This window comes from Panthera leo, chromosome A3, assembly GCF_018350215.1.
Source record: "Panthera leo isolate Ple1 chromosome A3, P.leo_Ple1_pat1.1, whole genome shotgun sequence".
Classification (NCBI taxonomy): Eukaryota; Metazoa; Chordata; class Mammalia; order Carnivora; family Felidae; genus Panthera; species Panthera leo.
The window spans coordinates 1,254,185-1,269,841 of NC_056681.1; the positions used below are offsets into that span (position 1 = coordinate 1,254,185).

Genomic DNA, 15,657 nt, shown 5'->3' on the forward strand with positions numbered 1-15,657 from the left:
ACAAAGGAAACCGGGAGTCACCCCGGAAGCCCTGGCCGGCCGCAGTACAGTTCCATCTCTGTCGACCAGACCTGGAAAAGCTGCCGTGAGGCTCCCCGTGCCCGTGGGGGTGGGGGTGGAGGAGCGCTGGGCGAGGACGGTGGGCACACGGGGTAGGGAGTCCAGGAGGAGGCCCCTGCTCTGCCCCTCTCACCTCCACCTGCCGCTCTGCCTCTCTCCCCTCTACTTCTCTGCCCCTCTCCCCTCTGCCTGCTTCCTCTGCACATCAGCCCACCCCCGCTGAGGCCCGAGCTGCTTCAGCTGACAGGGGACAGATGAGCGACTGCTGGCCTTTCTCAGCACATTCACATCTCAAAATTAAAGCTGATGGATAGCCACCGTTTATGGAATGCGTAAGGGACACATTTTTGAGCTAGTTGCTTCTCATCCCTTTTTGTTGCGCCAGAAACGTCATCTTCCGGCCATTAGTAAAATACCCGACTTCGGTCTCGGTGAGTAGTAGTTGTGTCTCTGCCTCTCTCCCCCCAAACTATCGCCTCACAGTTGGGGTCGCAGGCAGCGTGCGCACACACAGCAGAACCGTGCGTCCCCACGGGGACCACCCCCTTCCTTTCTGGCTGGCCGCAGACTGCTCTCCTGGGTTAGGGTCCAGCTGGCGTTGGGACAGTGGTTAGGAGGAGGCATTCCCACGTTGACCTGGGTACGTGTCAAGTCTGTGGGCAAATTGCCACCCAACCTGTCTTGCCTACTGTTGAGGGAACGACACTCTGACCCCGGAGGTGCCCTGGGCTTCCCTCTCCTTCCCAGGCCGCTGGTGCTGACCCTGGGTTGTGGGTGTGGGGCAGCTGTGAACATGGGTGCAGGGAGACCTCCCATCAAACAGGGAAGGACTCAGAAGCTCTTCCTGCTTCTCACAGAAACATCAGCAGGGGTGATGCAATTCACATACCACTGTTCCTCTGACTCGTTTTTTTGTTTTTGAGGATTTCTGTACAGTTTCTTTAACTTCTAGAAGCAGTTGCCACTTTATTTCTAAACTCAAGTCATGGTATTCTTTTGTTTTGATAACCTTATTTTTTTCTGTTCTTTTTCACTGTTGGGTCAACCTCCCGTTAAGGCATGAAGAGGGCTGAAAACTTTTTTCTAAGATGCCCCTGATTTATCACAGTTCAGAAGTGAAGTGGAATTCTGATACCCATATGCACCATTCCTGGTACCTTGGATCCCCTATGTGGGCTCATTAGGGGACTTCAAACACTGGGGTTCTGAACAGATTTTGACTGGAAAATGGGATTTCTGCGGTTTCATCTAGTTGAGAAGTAGAATGGACACCCTAGCAACCTCTCCACCCAAGTTCAGATGTCTTAAAACCGCTCACACAGATAGAAGCATTTCCTCACTAAGTGCCGGGCACACCTCACAGACTGTCCACCTGCTTACGAGATGGATCAAGGAGAACGTGGATTTTCACGAGGATAACTAGGGGTGTGGGCTCCGGAGGCGTGCTTAGGAGCCCTAAATTTCCTAGAACAAATATGGGGGGGCACTAGGACCCAGGAATACTTTGTAGAAATGGAAATCCTTGGGTTCTGCCGGTTGCGGGAGCCATTTTTATCAGTCTGTTCCAGAATGGTCCTTGGCAACAAAACGTGGTTGGAGACAAATCAGACCTGGTACATCTGAACCAATTAGAGGAAAAACCAAAACCTGTACTGATAAAGATTTGGCTTGACGAGTCTTTAACGTTACCCACGTAGCTGGAGTTTTCTGAGTTCTCAGATGATAGTCTTCTGGCATTTTAAACGGTTTTACTTTTTACAAGCTTAAAACTAACAAGACAAAGAGGTCGGGGAAAGGTTTCACATGTCCGTCAACTTAACACTCGAGAGGAAACCTTCTGTAGCTCCCAGTGCCGCCCCCTTAGTAGTTGTGCTACAGTCCCTGGCAGGTGGGGGGTGCCGGAAGTTTCCAGCAGGGTAGGCCTCCCTCAGGCCAGTGACTTTGGGGAGCTGCGAACCTGCTCCGTGACGTAAAGACAGGCTGCAGGAGAGTCCGTCTGCGGGCATCGGTGTCCCGGAGTCCACGGGTCCCTTCGACGGCGCTGCTGTAGTCCCACCAGTGCAGCACAGGGATTTCAGGGCTGTCTGCATAAAGCTAGGACGTTCTTGACTACGTGTGTGCGATGCGTCCCTGTGCACATAGCTGTATTCTTTGCTTCGGTAAACCGAAGAAGCTTTGCTGAGAGAAGGCTGGGCCCTCTACTAGTGGCGAGAGCCTGGAGAAGCTCAGCCGGGAGCACACAGAGGTAACTGCGGCAGGGCCCTGACTCTGGTCTGCACGGGGCCAGCAGCCTGGTGGTTTCTGCTCAATGGGGCCCTTTGGGACGAGGGATGGACAGAGAAAGGTCAGCGGGCTCTCCTGATGTGGCTCAGGCCCCTAGTGTGTTGGGTGAACTAGTAAACCATTTGGGTACAGATGATCCTGGTTACGATCACCCCTGGTGGGAGCTGCGGTCATGCCCGGTGGCCAGTTCAGAGCTCTGAGTCCCACGGGAGCCTCGGGCCCTGTGTCCAGTCCTGCACTGGCCGTGGGCCACTCCCCCGATGGCAGCTGTGTCGTCAGGAAGGGCGAGGCGCCCATCTCCCCACGAGACCTCGGTCCCATCTCTTCCAAGTGGTTCGTGTTGGAGGACAGTCACTGGTTCTTTTCTGGATTACCCATCCAATATGAACGAGCTTCGGGGTTGATTTTCAAAGTACTGGACGTGAAACTTAAAATGAGGGAGAGTGACTTCCTTCCAGGCGTATTCTGCAAGTTTCTCGCAGAGTTCTGCGCGCCTCTCTGTTAAGGCGGAAGTCACTCGAATATGGGACATCAGTAAGAAAAGCCTTGTGAAGCCCTGACCGTGACAGTCTGGGGGTCTTCATAATGACCTCCTGAAGATGGTGTCTAGTCCGAGCAGCATCGGGTGCAGCTTACGCTTGCTTGAGTGTTCGTCGGGAGGTGATACATGCTTTCTGATAGAAAAGCAAGTTGGTACTTTATTGTGCTTCTCGAAGAAAAATGCACTTTCAAGTGTTTAAGCAAAGGCACAAGAGCAAACTGGTTTTGTCTTGCTATGGTTCACTTCACTTTTCACTCCAGGATAAGTCCTGGCCGTCAGAGGTGGGAAACACGGGGCCGCCCGGCCCTCCCCGCCCTGTGCCTTCCCTTCCTGTGTTGGAGCCCACGGGGCAGGGTGGCCTGGCTCTCAACTGAGGGGCACAGTTGGGGCCGGCGGGGTGGGAGCAGGGGCTGGGATCCTGAGCCAGTGGGCGGGTCTGCGAGGGGCACGTGGTCTCTCACTTGGGGCCTTGGGGGACCTACCTGCACCGTGGAGCCCGCCGCTGGCGCCTAACGCCCTGAAGCACTGTTTTCTTTCTTTGGCTTTTATAGCCGGTCACCCGAGGCGGGTGTGCCTGAGTTTCATCTTGGGGAGTTTTTAGGGTAAACTGGTACTAGTTCGGGCAGGACCAAAAGCACAAAAGCTTTAGAGCAATTTGCAGCCGCACTGAGGGTTTGTCACCGGTTCCCGTGAAGGGCAGTCCCTAGACGTGTCTGGGGCCGCCGGGCTGTGCGGGGCGGGAGCTTCACCTGAGCGGCTGCCACTTCCTCTGCTGCAACCCGGGGCTCCCGACTCCGCTGAGGCCCGCCAGTGCCACCCAGTGGCCAGCGATGCCGCGGCACCACCACCGCCTGGCACCGTGACAGGCTCCGATCCGGGCGTGCACACTGGCCTGGCCCGCCGTGCCCTCTCGCTAGGCTTTGCCCGAAAGCGCTCATCTCTGTCACCAACAAGCGGCCCGATCTGGCAGAAACCACTCCATCTGGGCCGATGGCCTGACCCCTTGGGAGCGGCCCTTCCTCTGGCTGCTAGAGTCCCGGCGAGCCCCCTGAGTCCTGCCTGGCCCGGCGTTCCCCGCGAGCGGGCCCCAGGGTGTGGGCATCGAGGGAGCCTTCGCTGCCAGAGTGGCACAGGCTCGGCATGCTCCCGGCAGGCGGTCTCCCTCCAGTAGGCCGGGCAGCCTCCGGTGGGGAGTGCAGGCACCTCGCCTTGGCGGACCAGAGCATCCTTCAGTGCTTGGGGCCAACCGACGGTCCCCTGAAGCTGCCCTTGGGTGGCTGTCTAGAATAACGTTTTTTTGGTTGGCTGTATACAGTTATTCCTTGCTCTTCTGGAAACTTATACACGGCATCCTACATTTAGTGAATCTGGATAAAGAGTCTGCAAACTTGATTTTAGCTCTGCTCAAAAATAGAGATTCTCTCACTGCGACAGCATTCCGGTGCCGTGCAGGGCCAGTCACTCCGGCAGCGGCCAACGCGGGCCCAGCTGGCAGGGGGACCAAATGCAGCGGGGTCTGCCGCGCTTGCCGGATAGAAGCATGGACGTTTTCAGCCTGTCAGAGTGGAAGATGGGCGTGTCCGATGCGCTGGTGGAGTCCCCATCAGTTTCAGAACGTTGTACTAATAATCTGCTTTTTTACCTAATTGTCATACCTCTTTATATACTCCCTCAAGCCCAGATGAGGGATGACAGGAGCTGATTAAAGAGGTAGCAAGCGGTTCTGTAAAATAGCAGCATGGTGAACAAGGAAAGCCACCCTCTGCTTTTTAAGTAGATTGTGTTCATTTACCACCGAAGCGTTCTTGGGTAATAGGTCACTTTAATCCTACGTATTGGGAATGTCCTAAAAATGATGTTGACTTGGCTTTTTGCTGAATGAGAAAACAGGTCAGACAAGTGGAAGTATTGATTTTAGGTTCTGACCGGGACACTTTGGAGTAAGCGTTTTATTTTTTTATTTAAAAAAAATTTTTTTTATGTTTATTTTTGAGAGAGAGTGAGAACGGGGGAGGAGCAGAGAGAGAGGGAGACACAGAATCCGAAGCAGGCTCCGGGCTCTCAGCCTGGAGCACACAGCCCGACGTGGGGCCTGAACTCACGAACGTGAGATCATGACCTGAGCCGAAGTCGGACGCTTAACCACCGAGCCACCCAGGCTCCCCTGAAGTACGCGTTTTGAGAATTCCAGTTTTTCACCTTAAGTGGAATGCAGCCACTCAAATGTCAAGTGACGAGATTTGCTTCTGGTGCCATCACACAGGTGTCCTGTACGCGACCAGCCTTCCCAGGGTGTCTGGAAGTGCCCTAGGCCAGCTTTCTAAGTGTGCTCCTCAAGTGGTCTTGCCAGAGTTTGTCTTCATGAAAGGCAGTGACAGAACCAGTTCTGGGCCTCAGTTGTCATGACGGCTGCTGGCGGCAGGCTGCCTGCCTCTGCTCAAGGTCCGTGTGCTGGGGGCCTTGCTTCTGTCCCTGTCCTTGCTGGGCCGCCCTTCTCTTGCCCCCTGCTTCCTGCAAGAAAAGGGGCCGTCCAGCTGATTTCACCCCAAACTAGCAGCCCCCACCACCACCACCAGCAAGGTGGACCTTGTGGCCAAATCTGAGTTGCTGAAAATCTGAGTGTTGAGGTCCGGGACCCCTGAGGTCTGTGAACACGATGTGATGGGACTGGAGAAATGTTATCTTGTCCCCATTATGTGCTCGCTTCTTACTTGGCAAGAAGTCATCGTTTCCGCGTGCTCTCTTGAAAAGTCCAGATCCCGAGGGCATGAGACATTTACGGGGGTGGCCGTTGGTGATGGTGGACACAGGTGATGACAGGTGGGGTGGGGGTGGCGCACAGGCCACCTTGGGCGGGTGGGCGGGAGGCTCTGCGAGGTGAAAATACCGGCTGCAGAGTCCGAGCTGACAAACCTGGTGGCCAAGTACCTGTGAGGCTGGCTGGCCTGAGATTTGGACCCGTGCAGCACTGTGGGTACAGACTCGGTAGGATCCGGAAGTTCTCTTTATAAAGCGGAGAATTTGAGGTCCCAGGCCCTCCAGTTCCCACTGCTGCACCGGCCCTGTCGGCTGCTGCAGGGAGGAGGCCCGTGAGAGCAGCGCACTGGCCCTCCGCCCACATGGCCGGGACCTGCGGCTGCCCCAGGGCCTCATCTGCAGGTCGGGTCCCCTCTTCTCTCACCAGAGACTTTCTCCCTCGTGCCTTAGAACAGTTAAGAGAAGCAGCGGTGGCGGACGGGTGACCGAAGATCGCTGGAGCATATGTCGAAGCCACCCCCACTCCCCCATTTTAGTGTCTGAGAGGCAGTTTCTCCGGTGGTCCCTTGAGTGACTTAACCGCCACCCTCGACAGCATCCCCACGCGGTATCCTGGCCATTTGGCTCCTCCAGACCCCTGTCTGTCACTCTACACTGCACCCACCAGGGGCCGTCCATGACCTTCCTGCTTGCGCTGCTCCCCAAGCAGCTGTGTCCCTGGAGGGCTGCGGCACTGGCCCAGAACCGCCTCCCTTGCTTCCCTCACACCTTCACCCTGACGGTCTGATCACAATCAATACCGTCGGTCCTTTCCGTCCTTGCTCTCCCCCACCAACATGTGCCAGCATCACGTAAAGATTTTTGTGCAAGTGAAGAAGTTTTCACATTATTTTAGCTTTTGACCACAGCCCTTGTTTGGATCAAAAGCGCTAATTTAGCGTCCTGTCCCATAATGGGGTACAAGCAGAAGACCGTGGGGACATCTGTCACACCGCCTCTCACTCTTTGCACGTGGAGCGGCTGACCTTCCCTGTGCCGTGGATCCCCTCAGCTTTCCCTCTTGCACTGATGCCCTCCTTTGCCCTTGACTGCTGTCCAGATTGGGGGGGGGGGGGGGACACCCGTGTGCGGTGCGGCCCCCAGCAGTGCAGCTCGCCCTACCGTAGCCCCAGGGCCGGCGAACATGCGTTGACAGAGAACGCATCTATCTGATTTCTACACTCAGGTTCACAAAAACATTATACTTGTCTGTGAAAGTGTTCTTCTGAATCTTTTTCTGATCCTGCAAAATTTGCCATTCAATTTTCAAGTTTAGTTAGCGATTTAAATTAAGACTTTGGAAACCCAGGTTTGTTGCTTGAAGTGAAAGGTTTAACATAAGGTAGCAAAACATTTTCTGAAATACGGCGTGGCCACTTACAAATATTGCTGGCAACCCCTAACTAACACTCGTGAACTTCCTGATTTTAAGTTGCCGTCCCAGAGTAACGCGCGGTAAACTTTGCTGGTTCCGGGGCGAGCGTGCTTTTTGAGTCGGGTGACCGCACAGCAGGTGACCTCCCTGCCTCACTGAGCGTGTTCATGTCTCACTTGCAGCCATGAAGGAGGACAGGCGTGTGGAGGAGAAGACTGCAGTGGTGGCTCTTGGGCCGAAGAAGATGGCCCCTCCGGGCTCCTCGGCAGGCGGCAAACAACCTTCACCCAGAAACCTCCTGCCGAAGAAGTCCCCTCCCTTCGCAAACGCAGCAGCAGCCAAAGTGGCCAGCAAGAAGTCGCCGTCGGGCTTCAAGGGCACCATACCCAAGAGGCCGTGGCTCTCGGCTGCCCCGCCGGGTGGCGCCCCCACCGCCAAGCAGACCAGGCTGGCGCCTGGGGCTGCCACGTCCGCTTCCAAAAAGTCACCGGGCTCTGCCGCGTTGGCGGGGGCCCTCAGGAAGCCGGTGGCCACCTCCGGCCCCTTGGCTCCTCCAGCCCCAGGACGCCTGGGGACCTCGAGCCCTGCCCTGTCGCAGCCAAATTCACAGATACGGCAGAACATAAGACGCTCCTTGAAGGAGATTTTGTGGAAAAGGTGGGCTGTCCTGCTTGATTTCTTGCTGTCGAAGTGGGTTCGGCCCGGTCGTTTTCACATTTCCACGCTTCGAGACCAGGCACAGGTGGGGTTTACGCCGCTCTTCTCTTCCTGTTCCTAGAGTCAACGACAGTGATGACCTAATCATGACGGAAAACGAAGTAGGAAAAATTGCCCTCCATATTGAGAAAGAGCTGTTTAACTTGTTCCAAGTTACAGACAATCGCTACAAGAGTAAATACCGCAGCATCATGTTCAACCTCAAGGATCCCAAAAATCAGGTGTGTGCAGATGACCCGAGTGGGAACGTTCTGGCTTTCTAGGTTCTTTTAGCCACGCTTCATAGTGAAAAGCTGGACACAGCACGCTGAAGAGCTGTCCTTTCCGTCGAAGTCGGAAGGACACGCCTTGTCGGTATAGAGAATTCCCGTTTGTCCTTCCCTCCCCTGCCTAACCTGGGGTCGGAGTCAGGGGTTCTCGCTGGTTCTCTGAAGTCCGTCCTCGTTTCACCAGATTGTTCTCTACACGTGGCTGTAAAGTTTCTATTGTTCCATTGGCTCCGGAGTAATATTGAGATTCTTTATCTTAGGGACCTGGGTATCTATCTTTGAGCTTCAGACAACTTTCTCTGCCTTGTTACTGTTCCATCAGTTGAGTCAGCCCGCTGATCTGGGCGTCCTTGAGCAATAATGGGTCCTAAGCACGCCCTGCAGCGCTCCCCCCGTGGGCAGGTGCTGTTCTCACTCGGGGAGTGGGGCAGAGTCCTGATGGCAGCCGTGGGGGGCAGTGTCTCGCAGTGAGGTTGAAACGGGAGTCCCTCAGAAAGCATTGGCCACTCGCCTGGTGTGGTTTCCCCCACCTCCTGCCCTCCGAGGCTCACTGTCTTCTGGCCTTCTCTCCAGATGTTCAGGAACAGACTCCCATACTGTCACCTCCCATCACACTGTAGTAACACCGTAGGGGGGGGTGGTGATTCCCACCTTTACTCCTAATCTGGTACCTTTTTTTTAGCTTTCTTTTTAAAGTTTATGTATTTACTTTGAGAGAGAGCATGAGTGGACAGGGGACAGAGGGGCGGGGGGAGAGAGAATCCCCAGTAGGGCTTGGTGCCGTGAGCGCGGAGCCCATCGCGGGGCTCGATCTCATGAACCATGAGATCACGACCTGAACCGAAATCAAGAGTCGGACGGACACTCAACCGACCGAGCCGCCCCGCACCTTTTCGAGTTGGTTTTGTTTTCCGTGAGGTCTTTTTAGCAGAGTCGGTGCGGCATGGCCCCAGGGGCCGCTACCTGGCACTGCCCGTCGGGGACAGCGTGGCATTTACCCTCGTGGGCCGCTGGGGAGCCGGGTGAGGTCAGGTCCCCTGCTGCGCTCAATCCTTCGTCCTGTCGCCGCCGGGCCTCTGGCGAAAGTTCTCGCGCTGCTGGGTTTTTCTCATATTCTCCCTACTGTCTCAGAAGCGGACGCCAAAGTGTTTTTAAACGAGTGAACAAAGGGTGTTTGTTTACAGGGCCTCTTCCATCGTGTTCTGCGTGAGGAGATCTCTTTGGCGAAACTTGTGAGGATGAAGCCAGAAGAACTTGTGTCCAAAGAGCTGTCCACGTGGAGGGAGCGGCCCACAAAGCCTGTGAGTGCCAGCCGGTGAGGGGGCTCGGCGCCGGTGGCCTGGGTCTCCGGGGGCGGCTGCTGGGCGAGGCACGAGCGAGCCCTCCAGAGCAGGGCTTCAGGCTCTGTGTCCCTCTCGTGTCAGGCGACGGAGTCCAGAAATAAGCAGCACGGTGACAGTAAACAGACCGCCGTTAAACGGGACGCTGTGCCCAACATGGAGGACTCGCCACCCGTGTCCGATTCAGACGTAAGCGTTTGGGGCTCCCGGGGTTTGTGAAGGTCGGGTAAAAGTCCTCCGTCCCCAGGGGCTTCGGTGTCTGAATCGCCCGGCACGGTGCCGGCGGCCCTTCATCGCACGCGCCGTCCCGTGCCGGTGCCGCGGGATGGGCAGGAAGGGCTCAGGCGTCCGCTCGTCGCCCCGCAGGAGCAGCAGGAGTCGGTGCGAGCCGTCCCCGAGCAGAGCGCCGCGCCCCTCCTTGACCTCTTCAGCAGTATGTTGAAAGACACCACGAGTCAGCACCGGGCGCATCTGTTCGACCTGAACTGTAAAATTTGTACAGGTGAGCGTGACCTGGGGCGTGAAACCTCGGAGCTGAGACTTCGCTGGCTGTTGTCTAAAGTCGCTGTCCTCCTAATGGCAGTCGTACCCGACCCACGTGAAACAAGTTAGAAGACTGGGGCGGTTTTCCGAAGTTGTAGTGTCTGCCTCTACCTTCACGGCTTTTTCTTTTTCATAAGAAATCATCTACTCGTGGGCAGGCCGTGCCCTCCGGTGTGTGGGATTCCTCACGAAGGCCTTCCCCGTGTTCTTCAGGTCAGGTTCCGTCATCGGAGGATGAACCGGCTCCAAAAAAGCAAAAGCTGTCCGCTTCTAAGAAGGAAGAGTCGAGATCCAAGTATGACACCACTCCTTCTGAGCCAGTTCTTAGCTCGGCTGATGACGTGGTTCCAGAAGCTCTGCCCGAAAGCGCCTCCGAGCCAGACCTGGACAGTGCTGCTTCGCACGCACACTTGGAGAGAAAGTATTTCCCTGTGCCGCCGGGAGACAGCCACCCGGAGCCTTCTGCCCTGGAAGGCCCCTCCTGCCCGGCCACCTGCGGGGGCCCAGTGCTCACCACGGTCACGGTGTCTGGCCGAGACCCCAGGACCGCGCCAGGCGGGTCGTGCACAGTCACGGCCCCTGCAGCAGCCCGCCCTGACGGCGCCCACCCAGCGGAATCCCGACAGGAGGTCCTGAAGCCTGCCGTGACCTCGGTGACAGTGCCCAAGTCCATACTGGCGAAGCCGTCCTCGTCCCCCGAGCCCAGATACCTCCTGCCGGTGCCACCGTCACCACGCGTCAGGTGCGCTCTACGCGTGGAGTCTGGACAAGCCATGAGTGGCATTCCCTGTGGGTTAACAGAAGGAGCAGAGGGGAGGGATCCCAGCACTCAGCTCAGTCCTCTGTGCCTAGAATATGGCCGTGCTTGGGTGCTTTGCATGGGCAATAGGAGGCCTGCTTATAGGCTGCCTGCTCGCTGTTCTAAACCTGCGGCTCTTAAAACCCGAAACGTGATCTTGTGGTCATTCGGGTTTGTCGCCTCTTCATTTTATTTTTTCTTGACCAGAACGCGTCACAGTTAAAGTACTCGATTTGAAAAAAACTACCAAAACGTGCAGGAGTTTGCTCTTGCTGTTAATAATTGCCGAAGATGTCCGTACTTGGAAATGTTTTGTGCAGAAAGAAAGATTTATCTCTCTTCTCTGATTTTGTTTTACAGCCTCTCCGAGTCAAGGTCCCCTCCGGAAGGAGATACGACCCTCTTTTTGTCTCGACTCAGCACCATTTGGAAAGGATTCATTAACATGCAGAGTGTAGCAAAATTTGTCACTAAGGCGTATCCCGTCTCAGGGTGCTGTGACTATCTCAGCGAGGTTAGAACTGGGAGAGGGAGAGCGAGAGAGCGAGCGTGTGCGCACGGGCGTACGTGCACGCGTCTTGTGTAGACGCCCTGACCCCGCGTAGACCAGTGCGGCGGCCTTCCAGCAGCGTGTCCGGACGCATAAGCACGGGAGGCACGGGAGAGCCCGCTGTCACGAGTCAGCAGGTTAAGCAGTCTGGACGGTGGTAGGCACTGAGATGAGCAGTCGGGCATCCCGACATCGACGACGAAGCCGCCATCGTCTTCCCCCCTTTGTGCAGTGAGGGCGTTTCCCCAGGGCGTGTGCTCCCAGCGTGTGAGTGTTGGTGTGCAGTAACACGCACAACAGCTCTGCTTTTACAGACTTAGCGTAAACAGCGCTAGGGTGTGCGACCTCCGCAAGTAGCCTAGCAAGTCGTTCTGGATCGTATCTCATTGCCGTACGCGTATGTTCCCGAAAGATGACCTAAGAGTTTTGCAAAACGTAATCCTGTTTGGCTGGAGGCCATCGTAGCACGTTTGTGTCTGGTGACTCATAATCCTGGATGATAACCAAGCACCGTCTAATACTGTTATGACCGTTTTCTTTGGAATAGTTGTTCCCCTGAGTCTCAGGTAGTTGGATGCCTCGAAATTACTGCATCAGTGTCCCCGAGTGCCGTGGGTTTACCGGTCATTTACTCCAAGTATGTTTTGTCTAGGACCTGCCAGACACGATTCACATTGGCGGAAGGATCGCGCCCAGGACGGTCTGGGATTATGTCGGCAAGCTCAAATCCTCTGTGTCTAAGGTACCTGCTTTAGTCTAATCTCTGCACCTGTGGAGGAAGGTGTGTGTTCAAATGCAACTTTCTCTTTCACTTTTTATCTTGATGGGTCAGTACTTGAAATGTCAGCCTATAAGTTATTAATCGTTGCCAGGTAAATGTTTAAAATTATGTTTGTAGCTGGATAACAGAGTGTGTTTGGGTGATACGGTGATGGCAGTTTTATTACAAGTAATTTTAATAATGCGTGCTGGTCGGTGTTAGAAATAGAGGCGCCGTGTCTCCTCATTGTTTCTGTGACCGAGGAAGCCAGCGGGTGCTTTATGGTGACCCTGCTGGGGCTCGAGGCCTGGGCTCTGGGGGGGCCTGGGTGCCGTGAGCCCCTGAGACGCGGCTGCTGCTGGGCCGCGTACAGGGGAAAGGGCTGCCTTCGTCCTCAGGCTCCACACGGGGCTCAGACCTTCTGGGCTCCTTGAGCCTTCCTGGCTCTCGTGTAGATCACACGGCCGGGTGATCGGGACCACTGTCCTCACAGCAGATGATGTGTCGGTGCGAGAACACCACGAGAGGGGCTGTTTCAAGGACGTGGGGCTACGAATAGGCGTGATCTTGAGGTTCCTGCCGAGACCAGGGTTGGAGTCCAGCAGCCTGACACTGGACACCGTGTCGTCCCTAGCACTTGTCCCAACGTGCGGGCCGGCAGGGCCGTGGGAACCAAGTCCGGGGAGCTCTTGTCCCCCTCCTGTGAGACTGCTGGTGAGGTTCAGGTGCAGGCTGAGCGCGGCGCCTTCTCCGGTAACCGCAGGCCAACGTGCTCTCGTCCTGTTTGTGCCGCAGGAGCTGTGTCTCATCCGCTTCCACCCCGCGACCGAGGAGGAGGAGGTGGCCTATATCTCTCTCTACTCCTATTTTAGCAGCCGCGGCCGCTTCGGTGTCGTAGCTAATAACAGCAGGCACGTCAAGGACCTCTACCTGATCCCGCTGAGCGCCAAGGACCCTATTCCATCCAAACTCTTGCCCTTCGAGGGACCAGGTAAGCGCCGGTTTTCGGAGTGGTGACACCTGATCCCACACGTCCCTTTCCCGCCAACGCCACGTCCTCCCGAGCTGCTCACAGGCTTTGTAGCAGCAAGAGCGCTGAATGCAGGTGAAGCCGTGCTGAGCTATAGGACTCGGCCTCTGGGGTCCCGGGGATGGCGGGGTGCACCAGAAATACCCTCACCGTTGGCATGAACTGTCTTAGCAAGTGGCACGCAGAGGGGAAAACCCCTGTCGTGGCCTCGGGTCCATGGAAGCGCAGAAGAGCCACAGAGGAAGGTAACCGCTGACGTGGGCTCGCGGGTGCTTGCGCTTTACCGACAGCTCAGAGCTGCGCACGCGCCAGGCGGGTTCCTCTCCTGCCTCCCGGGAGACGCAGGCGAGCAGCTCTGTCTGTCCGTTCCTTACAAAGTTCCGCTTTTGGAGGATTACTTGCAAATTAGTCTTAAGCAAAACACCCAACGGTTCAGACTCGTCAAGGGGTTGAGGGCGATTCCAAGGGGCACCCGGTCTGGGGGGGCACGTGACTAGCCGCACACTTGACAGAAGACGCCCACATTGAAGTGTCTCCTTGGCCATGAAGTCCCCAAAGGATTGAGAACGCTCGCAGGGCGCCGTATCTGACGCACGGTGGGCTCTTTTTGAGGTGCTTTGTTCCGGAGGCAGCGGCCGAGCGCCGGGCCATTGCTGGCGCCGCCCGGACTGGCACCTCCGTACCCTTGGCCCCATCACCGGTCCTGGCAGGCGCTCCCGCTACAGCCACGCGCCGGACCCGCCCCGCCTGAACCGTAGCGGGGCCCCGCAGGGCTGCTTCGGCCAGAGCGTGCCTCCCACGCCACACGCACGGCCCAGGTCCCTACGTGTCAGAAGCAGGCCCCAGACGGTAGCGGTGGGTGTCCGCGACCGCGGGGCCACGTGTCTGCTGGCACGCTGCATTGAGTTACCTCACTGCCGAATACGTGAAAACCGAGTGCTTTAGGGTGTCCCCTCCCACACTCCGTGGGGGGAAGAGACGCCACCCGACGGGTGGCGGCAAGAACCTTGGTGGAGGTTCTCGGCGAGCGGCTGTGTGAAGTGCGCTGGCCTGCTCCCTGGATCGCCGTCCTGCGCTCCTGGAGGCGAAGACGAAGAAACTGGTCTCTCGGGCCCCGTGGAGAACCTCCGGTCAGTCGCCAGCATAGGAGCTCGTGTGGAGAATGTGGTGGAAGCGTAGGGATCCCGCTGACACCGACATAGGTGTCCGCAGAGCTGGGGGCGGGGGGGGGTGGGGGTGGGGGGGGGGATGCCCAGCCTCCCTCTGAACAAGAGTAAGCTGTCCCCGCTGCAAGGTCCGCAGAGCATGAGCCTCCCTGAGACTCTGCCGTGGGATGAGCAGGACGGGGCCTGTGTGGGGGCTCCGCCTGGGCAGGGGTGTGAGGAGCCGGGCTCCGTGGCTAGGCGGGCACGGGTTCCTTGCAGCGGATGGGAGAGGAGACCCTCCATTGGAGTCGCAGTGGGTGCAACCCAGCTGGTGGAGAGGCCGAGGCCCCACGGGACATTCTGGGGCGGCACGGGCACGAGCGGGGCGGGCGGGGTGGGGCCTCTCGCCCGACACGCCGAGCACCCCGACACGCTCGGGGATCGGCCACCCGCCCTCCCAAAACTACAGCACCACCCGAAGAGCCCCCTGAGAGAGCTGTGTTTTAAGGGCTTCTCAACCTAACCTAATTCAGCATATGTTTTTTATTCTCCTGATGCCATTGCCTACCATTGATATCTGTGCGTATGTGATCCGCTTCCCCAGCGAAACAGCCTTGGCCCCAGGCCGGGTCATCTACCTGACCTGCCTCGTGTGTTCGTAGCATGACTTGGCGCTCTCTGGGTGCGGATGCTCGTGTGTCCCGGCTTCGTGGTGTGTGCGTGTGTGTGTGCGTGTGCTTGGAAGCCTGGGTGTGGGTCCTGGTGTGTGTGTCCCGTGTGCATGCATCTGCAGGGCTGGGCGCGGGAACGTTTCTCCTGGGTCACAGAAGTGGCCTCCGCGGCACAGGCTGGTCGGGGGGGGGGGGCGCGGCAGTGATGTCCCTCAGCGGAACAGCCTGCCGTCCGGCCAGCACTGCCCCCAGCCTGGCGGGGGCGCCCTTGACTCCCGCCGCGGCCCTGCCCACGGCTGTCTCTGGCCTGAGGTCACACACCCAGTAAATGCTCCCGCCAGGGAGCAGGGCACAAAGCGCAGGCCTCGGCGGGACGCAGGGCCGCGGCTCGGGGGAGCCACCAGTCTGGGTGAGGGGCCTGCTGTGTGAGCAGGGGGAGGGTGTGAAGAGGAGCTTAGGGTGGAGGTAGGGAGGGTGCCACAGGAGCGACCGGCGCTCTTCCCGGAGCTCCCTTTGTGGAAAGTCCTTTTATTCCCGTAGAAAATCACAGGTGCCCTTGCCTCCCGCACTCGGGAGCCCAGTAGGTTTCGGTGACGTGGGATTCTCCCCAGACTCTGGCTGTTCGCACCAGAGGGTGCTTAAACCACGTCCTGACCCAGGGACTCTATGTGAGCCTGTCCCTTGGCCAGTGCTGCGTGTTTTCGCAGCTCCACGCTCCTGACCGGACCCACGGAGAGCGTGTCCACACGCGGTCCGTCCTCGGCCCACACACCGAGTG

The 15,657-nt window shown here is 57.4% G+C and overlaps 1 protein-coding gene across 1 annotated transcript in view; it reads left to right on the top strand.

Moving 5' to 3' along the window:
* Positions 1-15,657, top strand: part of DIDO1 (death inducer-obliterator 1) — a 44,638-nt gene that overhangs the window by 19,806 nt on the left and 9,175 nt on the right. The window contains 9 exon segments of the mRNA XM_042930451.1: positions 7,238-7,712; positions 7,834-7,993; positions 9,226-9,342; positions 9,466-9,570; positions 9,748-9,883; positions 10,138-10,666; positions 11,084-11,237; positions 11,926-12,015; positions 12,829-13,024. Of these exon segments, the coding sequence (XP_042786385.1) occupies positions 7,238-7,712; positions 7,834-7,993; positions 9,226-9,342; positions 9,466-9,570; positions 9,748-9,883; positions 10,138-10,666; positions 11,084-11,237; positions 11,926-12,015; positions 12,829-13,024 (1,962 nt within the window).